Consider the following 16,558-nt stretch of genomic DNA (forward strand, 5'->3'; position numbering starts at 1 on the left):
TATGTGGCCAGCCTAAGAGAATGTCCATGAAGTTCTGCCAAAAGTAAATGATAACCAAATTCTGAGGTTCTGGAAATCCGAAACAAAAGCATAAATGGGTTGGGCACCATCTACAGAAAGAAAAACGAAGTTAACATGTCAGGTCTGAGACCAAGAGTCTGAAATGCTTATGTCATTTCCTCTCTTTGCAGATGCTGCCTGACTCCCTTAGTGTTTTCAGCATTTACTGTTGCTGCTTCTAATGAAGGTGGCAGAAAGTGAACTGAATGTGAGAGATATCCCTCAACTTGGGAACTTTCATGTCTCCCTGCTCAAAGAGTTTATGAACCAAGTGGCAGAGATGTTCCAGGGAAAATAGGAACAAAATGTCCTCTAACATTTCAGGGCCGATGAGCAGGATCAATGGGGTATGGGAGGGATGAATATGGAACAAGGGTAAAAGAGCACATTAATATAAAATAACCTGTTAGCAACTTCTGCTGAATCTTTTCAACTGCGCTTTAACTCTTTCAGGTTGTGTTTAGCACCTCATGAGTTCTGACCCTAGACAGTACTACAATGCAAATAACTACGTGTTACGAGTTGCTCAGCGTGCTTCGTGGAATGGGAAACATATTTGGGGCAAGTAGATTTGAAATGGAGGAATCAAGTGTCAACTGGAGAGACAGGAGCAGACAGTGGAAGGTATGCGCTGTCAGCTCACTCCGTCAGGGAACCTCTCAGACTTGGTCGATCTCCCACTGCAGTCTCATCTAACACTCCCACTGCAGATTAGTAAATGAAGTACAGATAAAAGCCCAATCAGGCCTTCCCCCTTGCTAGCATAATCTTACTGTTCCCCCTCGTAAATTCCTGTTGTGATGTAATGACTAGAATGCCTAGCAGTGCTCCCAGCCTATCTTCCTTCCTTAATCGCAAGGGATATAGTTCACAATGCATGACATCTGAACATTTCCGTTTTATGAAACATGACAACAAATGTCAATAAAGACTGATAACAGACCAATGTTTGGGAATATATAAATATTAACAGTTTGGTAGCATGCAAGACGCTGTCACCAGGAAAATAAAAACTCCTGGGTACAACTTTCTGCAACTTTTGACATCTCTTGGAGGGTACCCAGAGAGCACAGTTCCTGGATTTTCAAACCACGCATCCATCACGACTGACTGAATATTGGATTGGGTGAAGTGGTCAGACTTTGAGCATGCTGGTTTGTTCAAATTTGACCACGGCAGACCCCAAAGGTTCAGTGTTGCTCTTAAAGGCCTGCATATGGGCTCATCATAATTAACAAGGCTAGAAAAGATCTGCTCCCTCCAATTTACACAGAAGGCAGTGCAAGACTCCATGGTGATGGGCTTCAGGGAACTTACTCTTCATGCTCCAACCAATATCTAGATATTCCAGGACATCTTATCTCACCAGCAAAGCTGCTTGTATCACCCTGAAAGGATTGTGCTGCGAATTCTTTATCTCCCCATTACTCCAAAGATCTCTCTACTTTAAACTTTCAAATTTTTTTTTGCAGCACAAATTTAACCTCCCTCTGCAAATGTAGGTGAGTAGTGCACAGTATTAGTCAAACCCAAACCTCAGTGTGGCAGAGAACTGTGTGGCCAGAGATTGGAAATAAGATTGTCCACTTTCCCCTTCAAGTTGGAGATGATGTGTTAAAAGTGTACAGTGGGATGAACTGAGGAGGGCATTTTTTTGACATGGACTTTTTTATATGATACCCTACACTGCTCAGGAAGATGGATGAAGGGGACAGCTGTCTCTCAGTTCCTGCCATTCACCAGCCCAATTTTCTCTCGGAGATGTTTGCATGTCCCCATTGCTTTACAAATCTGGTTCCTTAATTCATGAATCTGAGAAATCCATGGCTGTGCACTTTACGAACCACCTTGTGAAATAGCCAGTAATGAAGGAGGCCATTTGGCTTTTTTTGGTTATCTGATATCAAGCTTAATAGCTCCCTTTGACTTGAATCCCAACCCCTCCCCTAGGTACAGAAATACATTTTTGATTGCTCATCCCATCCTTTTTTTCCCATTTGGTCAGTCACATGAAAGCATCTTCCCTCCCAACCACTCTTGAGAATCTTGGTTGAGATGAAATGTCTCAGCATTGAATTTACTGTTTTGATGAATGTGAATGAATGTAGGAAAGGCTTGTTTTGGTCCAGTTTATAGAGTTATGTTGGAGCATTCAGGGTCTCTCCATAGGAATTTTGCAACATTGCTGTGTTTCCTCTCTTGTTCCATTCTGTATCAACAAATTTGTGTTTTATATTTTGCACTTTTTAAAAATTTTGAAAAGGATAGCAGGCCAATAAGAAGGAATACTGTCTCTTTGAGGAAGGGAAATATGTCAATCTTGCAATAAAGACATTGCATGGGAGCACAATTATTATTGAAGGGAACAGAAAATGAACAGGCACAGGACACTAACAGGAATAAATAAAAGCAAAACAAGTGATACCAGTGAGTGAAACAAGAGAAAAGAGGGACACAAACTGTAGAGAAAAAGAGCAAAAGAAAAGTTCACTGTGTACCTATTGTCATTTCCGTGTGTTATGCTTTTAGTGAAGACAACCCAGAGACAAACACAAAAGGGAAAAAAAAGAAATGTCAGAAGTTTAGTCCTCAGGATGTTAGATGCCATGTCAGTCATGCCCACCTAAACAACAGAGAGGGAAGGGGTGGTGAAGGAGTGGAGGGATGGGGTGGGCGTAAAACAGTCTCACTGCAGAGACTGCCATCGGGCACTCGAGTGCAGTTTTCTTTAAGAGGATTAGAATATTCTGCAAAGACCTGTGATTTGTTGGGCTCCTTGCTGCACAGCTGAATCACCAGACACAAGCAAAGTGAAGGATAGTCACTGAACGCTTGCTTTAAATTTGCTTCAATCTCTTTCAGTGTCCGTTGTTTGAAACAATCCAAGTCTGTTTCCAAATTACACACAGAATGACCAGCCCCCATTATAATCACACAGCAATTTTCATTACCCTGCTGAAGAAACAGCAACTCAACACTGCTAAATGACAGGTAATTATTCTCCTCTGAATAAATTAGAACCATGAAGTTACTTATAAATAACCTCTGCTGATTAAAGAGGGATTCTGGAACTGCACCTCACATTGCTGACAGCCCCAGGTATCAGTGATTGATCATATAATTCACAAACTAATTCAAAGTTTGTAAAAAGGTATTCCTTGGAAGCAGAAAATTTAAAAGAAACAAAAGCTAAAAAAAACAGGAGCAAAAATGAAAGCTGATATTTTCCTCCTAAATAATTTTCATTTGAGTGTCATTAAAGGAGGGGATTTAATAAATAGTTCCTTGTGTGTTTGTGAGGCAGGTTTAACAAAGGTGGCAATGTGACCTCAGGAACTGATCAGCTTGTTTGGTTGTGTCCTTACATCGTTTTATTCTGACTAGCAATTGCCACAGGAGAACCAATGGCTAATTTCAGGTCCTACTTAATTACAATTAGCAAATCAATTCCACGGAATTAATCGTAGCATTGTTGCAACCACAACTCTTATCCTGTTATAGTAACTTCCAGCAAAAGCTCTTTGATGCACTGAATCAACAGGACCAGCACACAGACAGCGAGACATTTCACCAGGCAGAATTACCAGGAGCCATCCACACAATCCTTGCTGAACAGGTTCTCTGCACAGGCATTTAAATATCTCGACCTTGCTGAATCAAATGAGAATGCAAATGCAGCGAGGGACCTAATCCTGCTGACAAAAGAACAACTCCAACATGTTACACAGCAAATAACCCTCTTCCTGCTAACACAGAACTGAAACTTCATGGAATCACAATGGTTAGCTTTTACTCTGCATACATGTCAACATAGATTCACAACATATTGCCTTGAGCCTATCAAGTGGCTCCATGAGAAAAAATAAAAACTGGGGGGAAAGATGAGCAACTGATTACTCTGATACAATAGCGTCTTTGTACAGCCTTCACTGGAAGGATACTTTGACTCAGGTTCTCACTCTCACACCAGAATGACATTAAAGGCAGCCGTACTCTAGGTTTTCTTGATAACACTCTTGTCTTTAATGCACTCTTAAACACTGTTTGCCACACCTCAGAGTTCCTTATTGAACCTGACCACAGCACAATGCCTTCAATACAACATGCCAGAGCACACACAGCTGCAAATACAAGGGATGACACCGCAAACAAAAACTTCAGCACATGCATTGGCCTCCTGCATTCTCTTTCCTCTTTCAAAAAGAATTAATGCAATGATGCACGTAGCCGTGGAAAAGCTCCTGTCTTTCTCCCCTGGAGCCCAGCTCTAATCCATATTGCACAGCAAGTGCATGCGCTACATGCAGGTTTAACCTCCTCCTGAAAGTGGGGCTGGATTAAACTGGCAATGCCTGGCAGGTCTTTGCAGAATGTGGTAAAAAGAGAAGTGAAAAGAAACAAGCAATCCAAAAAAAAGTTATTAAATTAAAGAAACTGAAAGGTTTTGATGGGATTTCGATGCCTTAAGCTGTTAAGAAATAAATATCTTAAGGATTTAAAACAACAAAAAAATACCTAGGCATATCCGAATCAAGAAATTGCCTGCAAAAACACAAGAACAATACCTTGTTAGTAGACTCAATAAAGTATCAATGGTGACGGTAACATCATCATAAAGCACAGTACAGCTCCCATTATCCAAAATCGGATTATCCAAAATCCTCATTTATCCTAAATTTTTTTGGACCTAGAAGTGACGCCCATTCACCTCCGAAAAATTTTTGATACATGAGGATATCTGAAACCATCAGAAATTCTAAATTACCCAGAATTTTTTTGGAGCCAGACTGACCTCACAGCTTGAAAAAAAATTCACCCTACATGAAATTAGAACGATGATTGTCCTGGTTTCAGGTAACTCCCTCCATTCTCTCTTTCCATTTCTTCTTTACCTTCCCATATTGACTTTTATCTCCAACCCTCCATCTCAAACTGCGTGTTGCTGTCTCCCAGCCGCAAGCAGACCGAAGAATCCCTTGACCTGGCATACTCAAGGAGTGCAGCCTCCAGGCAGGAGCGGGACCTCAGTGGGGAGGTGTCGGTGATTGACGGCGACAGTTGGGAGGGGAAGTGTGTGCAGACTGGGTCTGGATTGGGCTCCAATATCGAGAACCAGGACACTAAGCTGGAACGAGCCAACAGGGAGACTGGAACCTGCCGACTCACCAGTGAGTGTTCCACTGGTCCAGGAAGCTTTCCTGGGGATAGGCGGCAGTGGTGGGGACATGTCGGTGATTAGTGATGACGTTGGGGACTGGTAGTGGCCAGCATTTTTTTGGTGAGAATTAAAACATTATTTTAGTACTTAAAAAGCCTTCCCTTGTTGTTTGTTGTTGTTTAGACATTGATACAAGTGATTTACTGTTGCTAATGGGGTGTTTTTAAAAAGTGACCAGTTATCCAAAAAATTCAGTCATCTGAAATAGGTCTGGTCCCAACCATTTCAGATAATCAGAGTTGTACTGTAATAGGCCCTGGGCACAGTAAGGCAGTAAAACAATGGCCTAAGTGGAGATAGACGGTCACTAAGATTCATTCAACAGCAATATTTGTCCATCTAATGTGAAAGATAACATTTCTAGTATTTTAAAGCAATGATTTCAGCTAAATTATTAATTCCAAGTGAATGGAGCTCTGAGGAATAGGGTGGAGCTGAAACACTTGACTGCTTTCTTCTTCCACAGCTTTACCCCAAATCTTGGATTCCTCTTGAGTGCTTGTCATCTGAAAGCTCTCTAATGAGAAAGGGATGGATATTTCATACTGTGGTCAGACCAGGGATCAGAGCGGATGAACACCAAGGTGTGCAAGTGTGCATGCACATCTCCTGTCAGAGCTGGGATTGATTTTGACACTGAGAATTAATAAGCAATCAGATTTATAGAGCTGAAGACTCTCCCTCTTTGAAACGTTTATTTTAAAGCTTTGAATGCATTCAGAAATGACTGCTGAGTGGAAAAAACACAGCATCAGAGCAATGGCATTGCTGGACTGGGGCAGCCATTTTGTTTGATGCATTGCAAATTCAGCTGGTATTGACTCACTACTGCTAGCCAGCAGTGTAATCCAACAACTGCTTTTCCCAAACAGATTATTTTGCTGGGTAGCCGTGTGGGAGGAGCGCATGCTGGCAACTTTCCAATGCATGCTGCATGCATCCACCAGAACTTAAGTGACCTTCTATGCTTGTGACAGAAACTAGGCAGAAGGCATCTCTGACTATTACTTTTTACTTCATTAGATATTTTCTGCAGCAGGTAGTACAAGAAAACAAATAACTCTCATTCACTTCTGAGTCATGCAAACATAATGTCATGATCAAACTTAAGTATAGATTTTTTAAAAATTTAAGCCTACAGCACAGTAAAAGTCCCTTTCATCCCACGAGCCCAATTAAACCCAATTGATCTACAACCCCAGTATGTTTTGAACGGTGAGAAGAAACCCATGCAGACACAGGGAAAACGTACAAACTCCTTATTGGAGCACCATGTTGGTGCTGGATTCGATCCCGAATCGCTGGCACTGTAATAGCACTGCGCTAATGGGCACGCTAACCGTGTCACCCTCTCAACTTCTCTAACATTCTCCCAGGTACAAGTCCTCCTGTGCACACACATCATTCATGTTCATTAATACTCACATATATCTTCAAACACACTGTTCATTTTCTGTCTATGCATTAACTCTTTAGCGAATTATGCGATGTTAGAGAGGTTGCATGTCAATGACCATAAACCTGCAGATTAAATTAGTAACAGGAGCATCATTTGCTCATCTCTGATTTCCTGAACATAATTCTCCTCGAGAACAAATCCCAGGGTTAGGATAGGGATTGTGAGTTTTATAAACAAGAATAGACAAGTTGAACACAGATGAGAAGTAAACAGTTAAAAAATAGGAAACCATTTATAGCACAGATTCAGATTGGCAGGTATGATGTTGTTGCCATCACAGAGTCTTGGCTAAACGATGGATGTAATTGGGAGCTAAATGTCCAAGGATGTGCAGTAAATCGAGAGGCAGGTAAACCGAGGGGGCTGCATGTTTGGTAAGGAACAACAATAAGTCAATAGAAAGAGGTGACATAGGATCAGAAGATATAGATTCATTGTGGGTTGAGTTAAGAAATGGCGAGGGTAAAAGGACACTGTTGGCAGGTATTTGCAGTTCTCCAAACAGTAGACGGGATGTGGACAATAAATTACAAGAGCAAATAGAAAACGTGTGTCAGAAGGTTAATGTTATGGTGGATTTTAACATGCAAGTAGATTGGGAAAACCAGGTTGGGACTGGATCTCCTGAAAGATTTTTTAGAAAACTTATGAGTTTGCTTTTTAGAGTAGGGTGTTGATGGGGATCGGCTGCACTGGGCTGGGTGTTGTGTAAAGCACCAGAAGTGATTGTAGAGTTCAGAGGAAAGGAATCATTCAGGGGCAGAGATGACAATATGACTGAGTACAATTTGATGTTTAACAAGGAGAAACGAAGGTCAGACGTGTTTGTATTTCAGTGCAGTAAAGGGGATTAGAGTGGCATTAGAGAAGAACTGGCCAAAGTAGATTGGAAGGGGACACTAGATGGGATGATGGCAGAGTAACAATGGATGGAGTTTCTGCAAGAAATGGGGAAGGTTCAGGATAAATACAGACCAAAAAAAGAGGAAATAATCAACTGGAAAAATGTCACAACTTGTGGCTGACAAGGGAAGTCAAGGCTAACGTAAAAGCAAAAGAGGGGTAAGGGGGGGTACAAGGAAGGAAAAATTAGTGGGAAGATAAAGGATTGGGAAGATTGAAGTGAACTGGAATTCACTGTGTGTATTGTTCTGATGGCTGGCTCCTGCCTTGGCTCCACTCTTACCTACCCCTGGTTTTCTCACCTTACCTCAGATTCACCTGAGGACTATTGTGTCTACTGGCCATTGATTGTAAGCTATTAAAGTGTGTTTGTACTCCTCACTTGTCTCTGGGTGCAATCAGTCACATTACAATTATAAGAGCTTAACTTTGAAGCAGGATGGAAGCCCTGTTGAAGCCAGGCATGCTCCAGGTCAACCCTCCATCCCCCACAAGCCTCAGAGGAATTTGGCGATTGGCTGAAGTGCTTCCAGTCCTACCTGACAGCCATGCAAGACGTCTTCAACTTGAATGGTCTCTGGAGATCTGCACTTATCTCTCGAGTTGGCCCCAAGGGGTTTGCTGTTATCAGAGACTGTGCTATTTAGGAGTCGGCTATAGTAGGCTTGAAGACCCATTACATGAGGCCTCAGAACGATATGCTGGTGAGGCACCGACTCTCTCAACGTCGGCAACGTCCGGGTCAATCGCTGGATGATTATGTCCTTGAACTGTGGGCTATGACTAGAAAATTCCACTACAAAGTGGCCACGGCCCAGGTGAGAGAGGAGGAACAAATCCAGGACACTCTCGTGGCAGGAATGAGGGTGAGGTACGTGAGGCAGTGACTGTTGGAGTTGGGAAGGAAAAACTTGGCCAGCACCCTGGAGCTGGTGAACAGGACCAGCTAGGAGCTGACGACCTCACAGGTGAAAGTGGTGTATTTTCGGAAGACCAGGTCATTGGGGCACCGGTGACCCCTGCAGCCCCAGCGCCGTCTGCTGCGGCCACATGCAACTAGATATGCTACAATGTGGACAGGCACAGCACCCCTGCACCTGATGCCCCGTGAAGGACGCCATGTGCTCAGGATACGGTAAGCGAGGGCACTGGGTGAAGGTCGGCAGGGTTAAGGGGAACCCAAAGTTGGCGACCGCATGTGCAACCCCAGAATCATCGTTCGACCCATGCCCGAGTCCTGAAGTGCTGGCCTCAGCCTTTCTGTGCTGCTCACTGTTGCACCTCATGGTGAGACCTGCTACTGGAAGTAAAGCATCGTGGGAAGTAACAGTGGCCATCTTGCCACACCTCATGGTCAATGCCATCCTGTCTGCCCATGAGCCAAGAGGAGAGAACCGACATCAGCATGGGGAGCAGCGGGGCCTCAGTCATCCTGGATCAGGCAATCCCTCACCAATTGAATAACTCGATGATGGAGGTGAGGGTAAATGGACACTTGACTGATTGCTTGGTAGACACTGGCTCCACTGTAGTATAATTTAAAAGTGTACCCGATGGACTATCGTATTTACCTAGCATCGCACTCGCACTCTGCACTGATCCAGGTGTATTGTATAGTTCATGTAACTGTAAAAGGGGGGCAATTTTGTAAGTTCCGATTATGTATGCTGAAGGATTTGTGTGCTCCTGTGTTGCTGGACCTGGACTTCCTGTGTCACCTTAAAAGCGTGACCATTGAGTACTCAGGCCCACTCCCTCCAATCACTGTTTAGAATGCCACATGTGGTCTTTTCACCCTAAATTTTGATTCCCCCCCCAACTGTCTCTGAACGTGGCTCCCGATTGCAAACCAATAGCTATGAAGAGCAGGCAATACAGGGCAAGGGATTGGGAATTTATTAGAGCTGAGACACAGCTGCTGCTTAAAAAGATAATTGGGCCCAGCAACAGCCCATGGAATGCCCAGGTGGTAGTCGTGAAAGGGGGAGAAAAGTCCAGGCTAGTGATTGACTCTAGCCAAACAATTAATCGTTTCACTTTCCTGGACCCATACCCCCTCCCTTGAATTTCAGACATGGTTAACAAAATTGCACAGTATTGGGTCTATTCGACCACTGACCTGAAAGCTGCATACCACCAGTTACCAATCCATTCAAAGGGCCACCCCTACAGTGTTTGAGGTAGACGGACATCTTTATCAGTTCTGAAAGGTCCCATTTGGTATCACAAATGGGGTCTCGGTCTTCCAGAGACAGAAGGACAAAATGGTCGACAAATAAGGATTAAAGGCTACCTTCCCTTATCTTGCCAACCTCACCATTTGTGGACCCTCTCTGGAAGACCACAACAGCAACCTCCAGAAATGTCTCCACACGGCCAAGGCCCTGAATCTCATGTACAACTCCAGTAAGCGCGTGTTCCAGACTAAACATCTGGCTATTCTGGGCTATGTGGTGGAGGATGGTGTCCTTGGTCCTGACCCCAATCGAATGTCCCCACTGTTAGATCACCCGATCCCTCAAACTGGAGACTTTAAGGAGGTGTCTTGGCTTTTTTTCTTACTACGGTCCGTGGGTCCCTCACTTTGTGGATAAGGTCTGCCCCCTCTTAAAATCCACTTCCTTACCATCATCAGCCAAAGCCAGGCAGCTTCCAACTACATTTGGAGCTACATTGCAAAGGCCAACAAGCATGGGGTGGACGAGAATGCACCTTTCCAGGTGGAGAGCGATGCCTCTGATGTAGCTCTGGCCACTACCCCTAAACAGGCAGGCAGGCTGGTTGCCTTTTTTCCCCCCTACACCTTACAAGGCCACAACCTTTGGAACCTATCTGTGGAGAAAGAGGCCCAAGCCATTGTAGAGGCCATCAGGCACTGAAGGCATTACCTGGCCAGCAGAAAATTTACACTGCTCACTGACCAGCGATTGGTGGCATTCATGTTTAATAATGCAAAATGGGGAAAAATAAAGTATGACAAGATGGCGAGGTGGAGGATCAAAATCTCTACCTATAATTATTATATACGGGCCAGATTCTCTCAATGAGCCTCCAGATGCCCTGTCATGAGGAAGCTGTGTCCCTACACGATGTTCCTGCACGATGAGCTTTGCCACCTAGGCATCATTCGCTTGGCTCATTTCATCAAGCCATGCAACCTGCCCTACTCCATTGAGGATATCAGAGAAATGACCAGGTCCTGCCAGGTCTGTGCTGAGTGCAAAATGCACTTCTACTGCCCAAACAAAATGCACCTGATAAAGGCATCCCACCCATTCGAACAACTCAGTGTCGATTTCAAAGGTCCCCTCCCTTCCACTAACAGAAATATGCACTTTCTCAATGTCATCGATGAGTATTCGCATTTTCCGTTTGCCATCCCCTACTCAGACATGATCACCACCATGGTCATCAGGGACTTGCACTCTATTTTCGCCCTGTTCGGGTTTCCCAACTATATCCACAGTGACGGAGACTCATCATTTATGAGCGAAGCTATACACCAGTACCTGCTCGATTAGCTACAATCTTCGGGGGAACGGACAAGTTGAGAAGGAAATGCGACGGTGTGGAAGGCTGCAAAATTGGCTCTCTGATCCAAAGGCCTTCCAGATTCACGCTGTAAAGAAGTCCTACCCATGACGCTTCACTCCAAAAGGTTGCTTCTCTGCACTATGACCAACTCAACTCCTCATGAGCTCATGTTCACTTTCTAGAAGAAATCTACATCTGGGACCATTCTCCCAGCTTGGGTAATGGCACTAGGGCCAGTCCTGCTGAGAAAGCTTATGAGGAGGAGCAAGAAAGACTCCCTGATCGAGAATGTGTAACTGTTGCATGCATACCCTGATGGCAAAGAGGTCACTGTCTCGATCAGGGACCTGGCACCTGCCAGAACTGAGGATCCGACGCCTCAAATGAGCCAGGAACCACCAAGTACCCCACCCAGGGATCCGGACGACTCTGCTCAGGAAGTGGGTCTATCCACTCCCCGACCAGAGGCGGAGCCCTCGAGACCCAGTAACCTGTACCATGAGGGGGGGGAGGGGGGGGGGGGGCGGGGTCTCATGAAGTTCAGGAAGGCCAAAAAGCCAAAGTCCTCCAGTACTGAGGTGCTCAACCAGAATAACTAGACCTCCTGACAGACTCAACTTGTAAATATTTGTAAGGCATTAGTTATTTTAATGTATGGTCTCTGTTTTTCTTTTGAAGGAAGGGGTGAATGCAGTGAACTGGAATTCACTGACTGTGTGTAGTTCAGATGACTGGCTCCTACTTCACTACCCCAAGGTTTTCCCACCTTACCTCAGATTCACCTGAGGACTGTTGTACCTACCGGCTATTGATTGCAAGCTATTAAAAGCATGTTTGTACTCCTCACTTGTCTCCGAGTGCAATCAGTTGTGCTACAAAGATTTAAAAAACTTGCGGAAGGTAACTAAAAATTCATAAGGAGGGAAAAGATAAAATATGAAAGTAGGCTAGCAAATAATATCGAAGAGGATACAAAGGATTCTTCAAGTATATAAAGAGTAAAAGAGAGTTGAGGTAGATATAGGTCCACTAGAAAATGATACTTGAAATAATAATGGGAGACAAGGAGATGGCAGAGGAACTAAACGAGCAATTTGCATCTGTCTTCACTGTGGAAGACACTAGCAGTGGGCTGGATGTCGAAGGGTATCTGGGAAGGGAGAAGGTACTCAGAAAGCTGAATAATCTCAGGGAAGATAAATATCCTGAATCAGATGGATTGAACCCTCGAGTTCTGAAGGAAAGTGCAATAATTGTCGAGATTATGAGGGCATTGGCAATGATATTTCAGGAATCAATAAATTCTGGCCTGGTCCTGGAGGACTGGAAAATTGCAAATGTCATTCCATTATTCAAGAAGGGAATGAGGAAGCAGAAAGGAAATTATAGACTGGTCAGTGGTTGGGAAGATGTTGAAGTTGATTCCTGAAGGGAAAATATTGCTTGACAAACCGATTGGAATTCTTTGAAGTGACAAGCAGGATGGACAGGGGAGATGCAATGGATGTAATGTAGCTGGAAAGTCAGAAGGTGTTAGACAAGGTGCCACACATGATAAGAGCCTGTATATAACAGAAAACATACTAGTGTAGATAGAGTTGATGTGCAGGAAATAGGGAGATGAAATACAGGGATCATATTCTGGTCGATTGTTAATTTTATGTTGCATATTAATGATTTTGATTGTGAAATGAATGGCTTTGTAGCCAAGTTTGCAAATTATTTTAAGGCTGGTGGAGGAGCGGGTAGTGTTGAGGAAATATGAAGGCTGCAGATGGACAGATGGATTTGGAGAATGGGCAGAGAAGTGGCAAATAAAATTCAATGTTGCCATGCACTTTGGCGAAGTGGGAAAATGGATCAGTTCATGATTCAATGGCAGAGGAACTCAATGGGCTGAATGGCCTATTTCTGCTTCTATGGTCTTCTTGAATCTGTTCACTTCCAGAGGAGAAAAATAAAAGCAGTCGGAGATGTTGTGTTGTGATTTTTCATTTTAACTATTTTACCCCCACACAAGTTTCCTGAACCTTTTCCAGCAGGTAACCATTTTGAGAAGGATGAAGAGGAAAGTTAAATGTTTTGAGAGTGTGTTATGAGCAACAGAGATGTTTCCCATCAACCTCAACGACTCCTGAGTCACCATGAGCACTTCCCAAGGAAAGATGATTTTCTCCCACAACACAACATACCAGCTGCAGTGGCAGGATTAGCTTAGCGAGGAGCACAACACCTTTAGTTATCAGGACTAGGGTTCGAATCCCGCGAATCCCCGTGTCTGTGTGTCCTTTCCCTGGGTGCTCCGGTTTCCTCCCACCATTTGAAACGTACCGGGGATTGTAGGTTAATTGGATGTAAATTAGGCAGCACAGACATTTGGGCCAAAATAAGGCTGGAAAGGGGTACTGATAGTAGTGATCAGCCATGATCTGTAAAATGGCGGTGCTGGCTCGATGGGCTGAAGGGCCTACTCCAGCTCCTATTGTCTATTGAAATGGCCTGTTACCGTGGTGTACATCTACATTTTTTTTTAAATTAAAAATTCTCCCTACCATCTCACCCCGGTGAGCACAATCTGGTCCGCAGACATCAAACCGTTCTGTCTCACAATCACTTTGTTGCTCCCTCCTCCCCGTTCCCTCAATGGTACCTATAGCTTCATTTTTCCCTCACCAGACTGGCAGGTATCAAATCAGCCAGGTTTACTCTCTGAAGAAGATTCCTGTGAACCCATTAAATAGAAACTTCAATTCAACTAAGCAGATGATTCAGTCAAAAACCCACCAAAAATCCTTTTAACTAATTACTGTTGTAAATAAACTATACCATCCACAGAACCCTATAGCATAGAAACAGACCCTTAGTCAGTGCCAAACCATTATTCTACCTTGCCCCATTGACCTGCATCTAGTCCATTACACTCTCCATACCCTTCCATCCACAGACCTATCCAAATTTTTCTTAGAAATCAAAATAGAGCCCACATTCATGACTTCAGCTGGAAGCTCGATCCACACTCTCAGTGTGTAGAAGTTTCACTTAATCCATTTAAACATTTCCACTTTCACCCTAAACGCATGTCCTTTAGTTTTTGTCTCAAGTAACCTCAGTAGATAAAGACTGTTGTTATTTACTCCATCTATACATTTTACATAAGACTCTTCTGTGTGACCCACTGTCCCACCCAGTCCCAGGGTGTGAAAGGTCAGTGTGTGTCCCACTGTACACCCAGTCCAGGCTACGAAAGGTCAGTGTGTGACCCACTGTTTCTCAAACTCTTCATCTTGTTCCATTTTCATCGTGTTGCAGGTTCTGCCATTTTTATTTTTGGCCTAAATATGAGGACCTATTAAGATCTCCCTTAAACTGTGGGTTGTTTGTCAATTATGCACAACACATCAGCCTTCCATAATCCTTCTAAAATGAGGGCATAATGACACCATAACATTTCCATATTCTCAAACAGCATCACTCACTGTTTAATATTCTTAAACATGTTAAGTGATAAAGAGAAAATAACAAGAGTGCCATTGTAAAACTGTATTGTAATGGAACAATTAGTACCATTAATGACCCTACCACCCAAGCAGTGTGTTCTCTCTGTCTCTAATTAATGCTTTAAAAGGAGGTGTTGTTTCCCACATCTCCCCTCAGGCTGTGGAATGGACAATTCAAATCTTAGGGGCCAAGTTATAAATGATTAAGATCGGAGCTAGACCTCTTTATCCAAATAGAAATAGCTTCAGCAGGGACGAACATTCTAAATTTATAAGTTTAGAGAGACAACATGGTAGAAGGCACTCCCCACCCAAATGTACCAATGTTACCATTCACCCTACCAACAATGTCTTCGTCTTTGGCTGGCTTCGTGGACGAAGATTTATGGAGGGGTAAAATGGGAGGAAATTGGAGCATTCGGAGGAAACCCACATGGTCACAGGGAGAATGTACAGACAGTGCTGGATTCGAACCCAGATTGCTGGCGCAGTGTTGTGTATTACTTTATCCACATATCCACATACAAGATGGGAGCAGGAGTTGGCCCCATTCCCGAAAGCCAAGCCCATTATTTAATATTCCTAGTTAGATTTTTGCATCACTGGCAAAGCCAGCGGTTTCACTCAATACCAGTTAACTGAGGAGTCGGGTCCGGAGTCAGATTAAGTTATACTGTGTAAGGATGGCAGATCTCTGAAGGATGTCAGTGAACTGGGTGGGGTTTCTAAAACAATTGGGTCAATATTGCTGATTCTAGTTTTCTTTTTAACTTTGTTTAACTCTTCAGATTTAAATTTCCCAGCTGTGTTGCAGGAATTTGAAAACATGACTCACAACTCCAATTCCAATAAGGTTTAATGATAATCCAACAAATTAGACAAATTTTAGAAACATTGGACCCTTTTTAAATAACTCATTCTGCAAAGTCTATCAGTTTTACTTGATTTAGATGATATGATGGATTAATATTCTTTCATATACATATTTATATATGAAATACAAATATTCTCTCATATATATATATATATATATATATATATCTTTCTTTGGCTTGGCTTCGCGGACGAAGATTTATGGAGGGGGTAAAAAGTCCACGTCAGCTGCAGGCTCGTTTGTGGCTGACAAGTCCGATGCGGGACAGGCAGACACGATTGCAGCGGTTGCAGGGGAAAATTGGTTGGTTGGGGTTGGGTGTTGGGTTTTTCCTCCTTTGCCTTTTGTCAGTGAGGTGTATATATATATATATATATATATATATATATTTAATTTTAATTTAGACATACAACATGGTAACAGGCCCTTTTGGCCTATGAGCCTGTGTCATCCAATTACACCCAACTGACCTACAACTCCTGATATGTTTTTTGAGGGTGGGAAGAAACTGAAACCCCCCCCTGGGGAAAACCCACGCAGACACGGGGAGAACGTACAAACTCCTTGCAGACAGCGCGGGATTTGAACCCCGGTCCCAATGTCTGGTGCTGTAACAGCGTTGCGTAAACTGCTATGCTAACCATGCTGCCCTACACTAACCACGCTAAGGCACGGTAGGCATAGCGGTTAGTGCAATGCCTTTATAACGTCAGCGATCTGGGCACACGATGGAAATAAAAAACTTCAGATGAAGTACATTTCAAATAAAAACAGAAAACACTGAAAAAACACATCAGGTCAGAAAGCATTTGTAGAGAGAAATAAAATTAACGTTTCAGTTCAAAGACTCTTCATAAATGCTGAAGAAGAGGTGGGAGGCCTTCCTCAGTACTGATGATTGGCTTTCAACCTGAAACTGTAACTGGTTCTCTTTCCACAGATGCTGCCTGATCTGGTGTTTCCAGCAATTTTAATCTGTAACCTGATGGTCCACATTCAGCAATGACGATTGT

General features: G+C 43.4%; 1 protein-coding gene and 1 long non-coding RNA gene across 4 annotated transcripts in view; one reads left to right on the forward strand and one right to left on the reverse strand.

Moving 5' to 3' along the window:
- kif1aa (kinesin family member 1Aa) overlaps nucleotides 1–16,558 on the reverse strand; it is a 381,215-nt gene that overhangs the window by 49,615 nt on the left and 315,042 nt on the right. For 2 of the 3 annotated variants that reach the window (XM_069899340.1, XM_069899343.1), the window contains one exon: nucleotides 4,576–4,602. The exons of the other annotated variant lie outside the window; for it this stretch is intronic. In XM_069899340.1, the coding sequence (XP_069755441.1) occupies nucleotides 4,576–4,602 (27 nt within the window). The remainder of the gene's footprint in view (nucleotides 1–4,575; nucleotides 4,603–16,558) is intronic. 3 annotated transcript variants of the gene reach the window in all.
- LOC138743712 (uncharacterized) overlaps nucleotides 1–16,558 on the forward strand; it is a 30,129-nt gene that overhangs the window by 10,528 nt on the left and 3,043 nt on the right. The gene's annotated exons all lie outside the window — the stretch shown is intronic.

This window comes from Narcine bancroftii, chromosome 9, assembly GCF_036971445.1.
Source record: "Narcine bancroftii isolate sNarBan1 chromosome 9, sNarBan1.hap1, whole genome shotgun sequence".
Lineage (NCBI taxonomy): Eukaryota > Metazoa > Chordata > Chondrichthyes > Torpediniformes > Narcinidae > Narcine > Narcine bancroftii.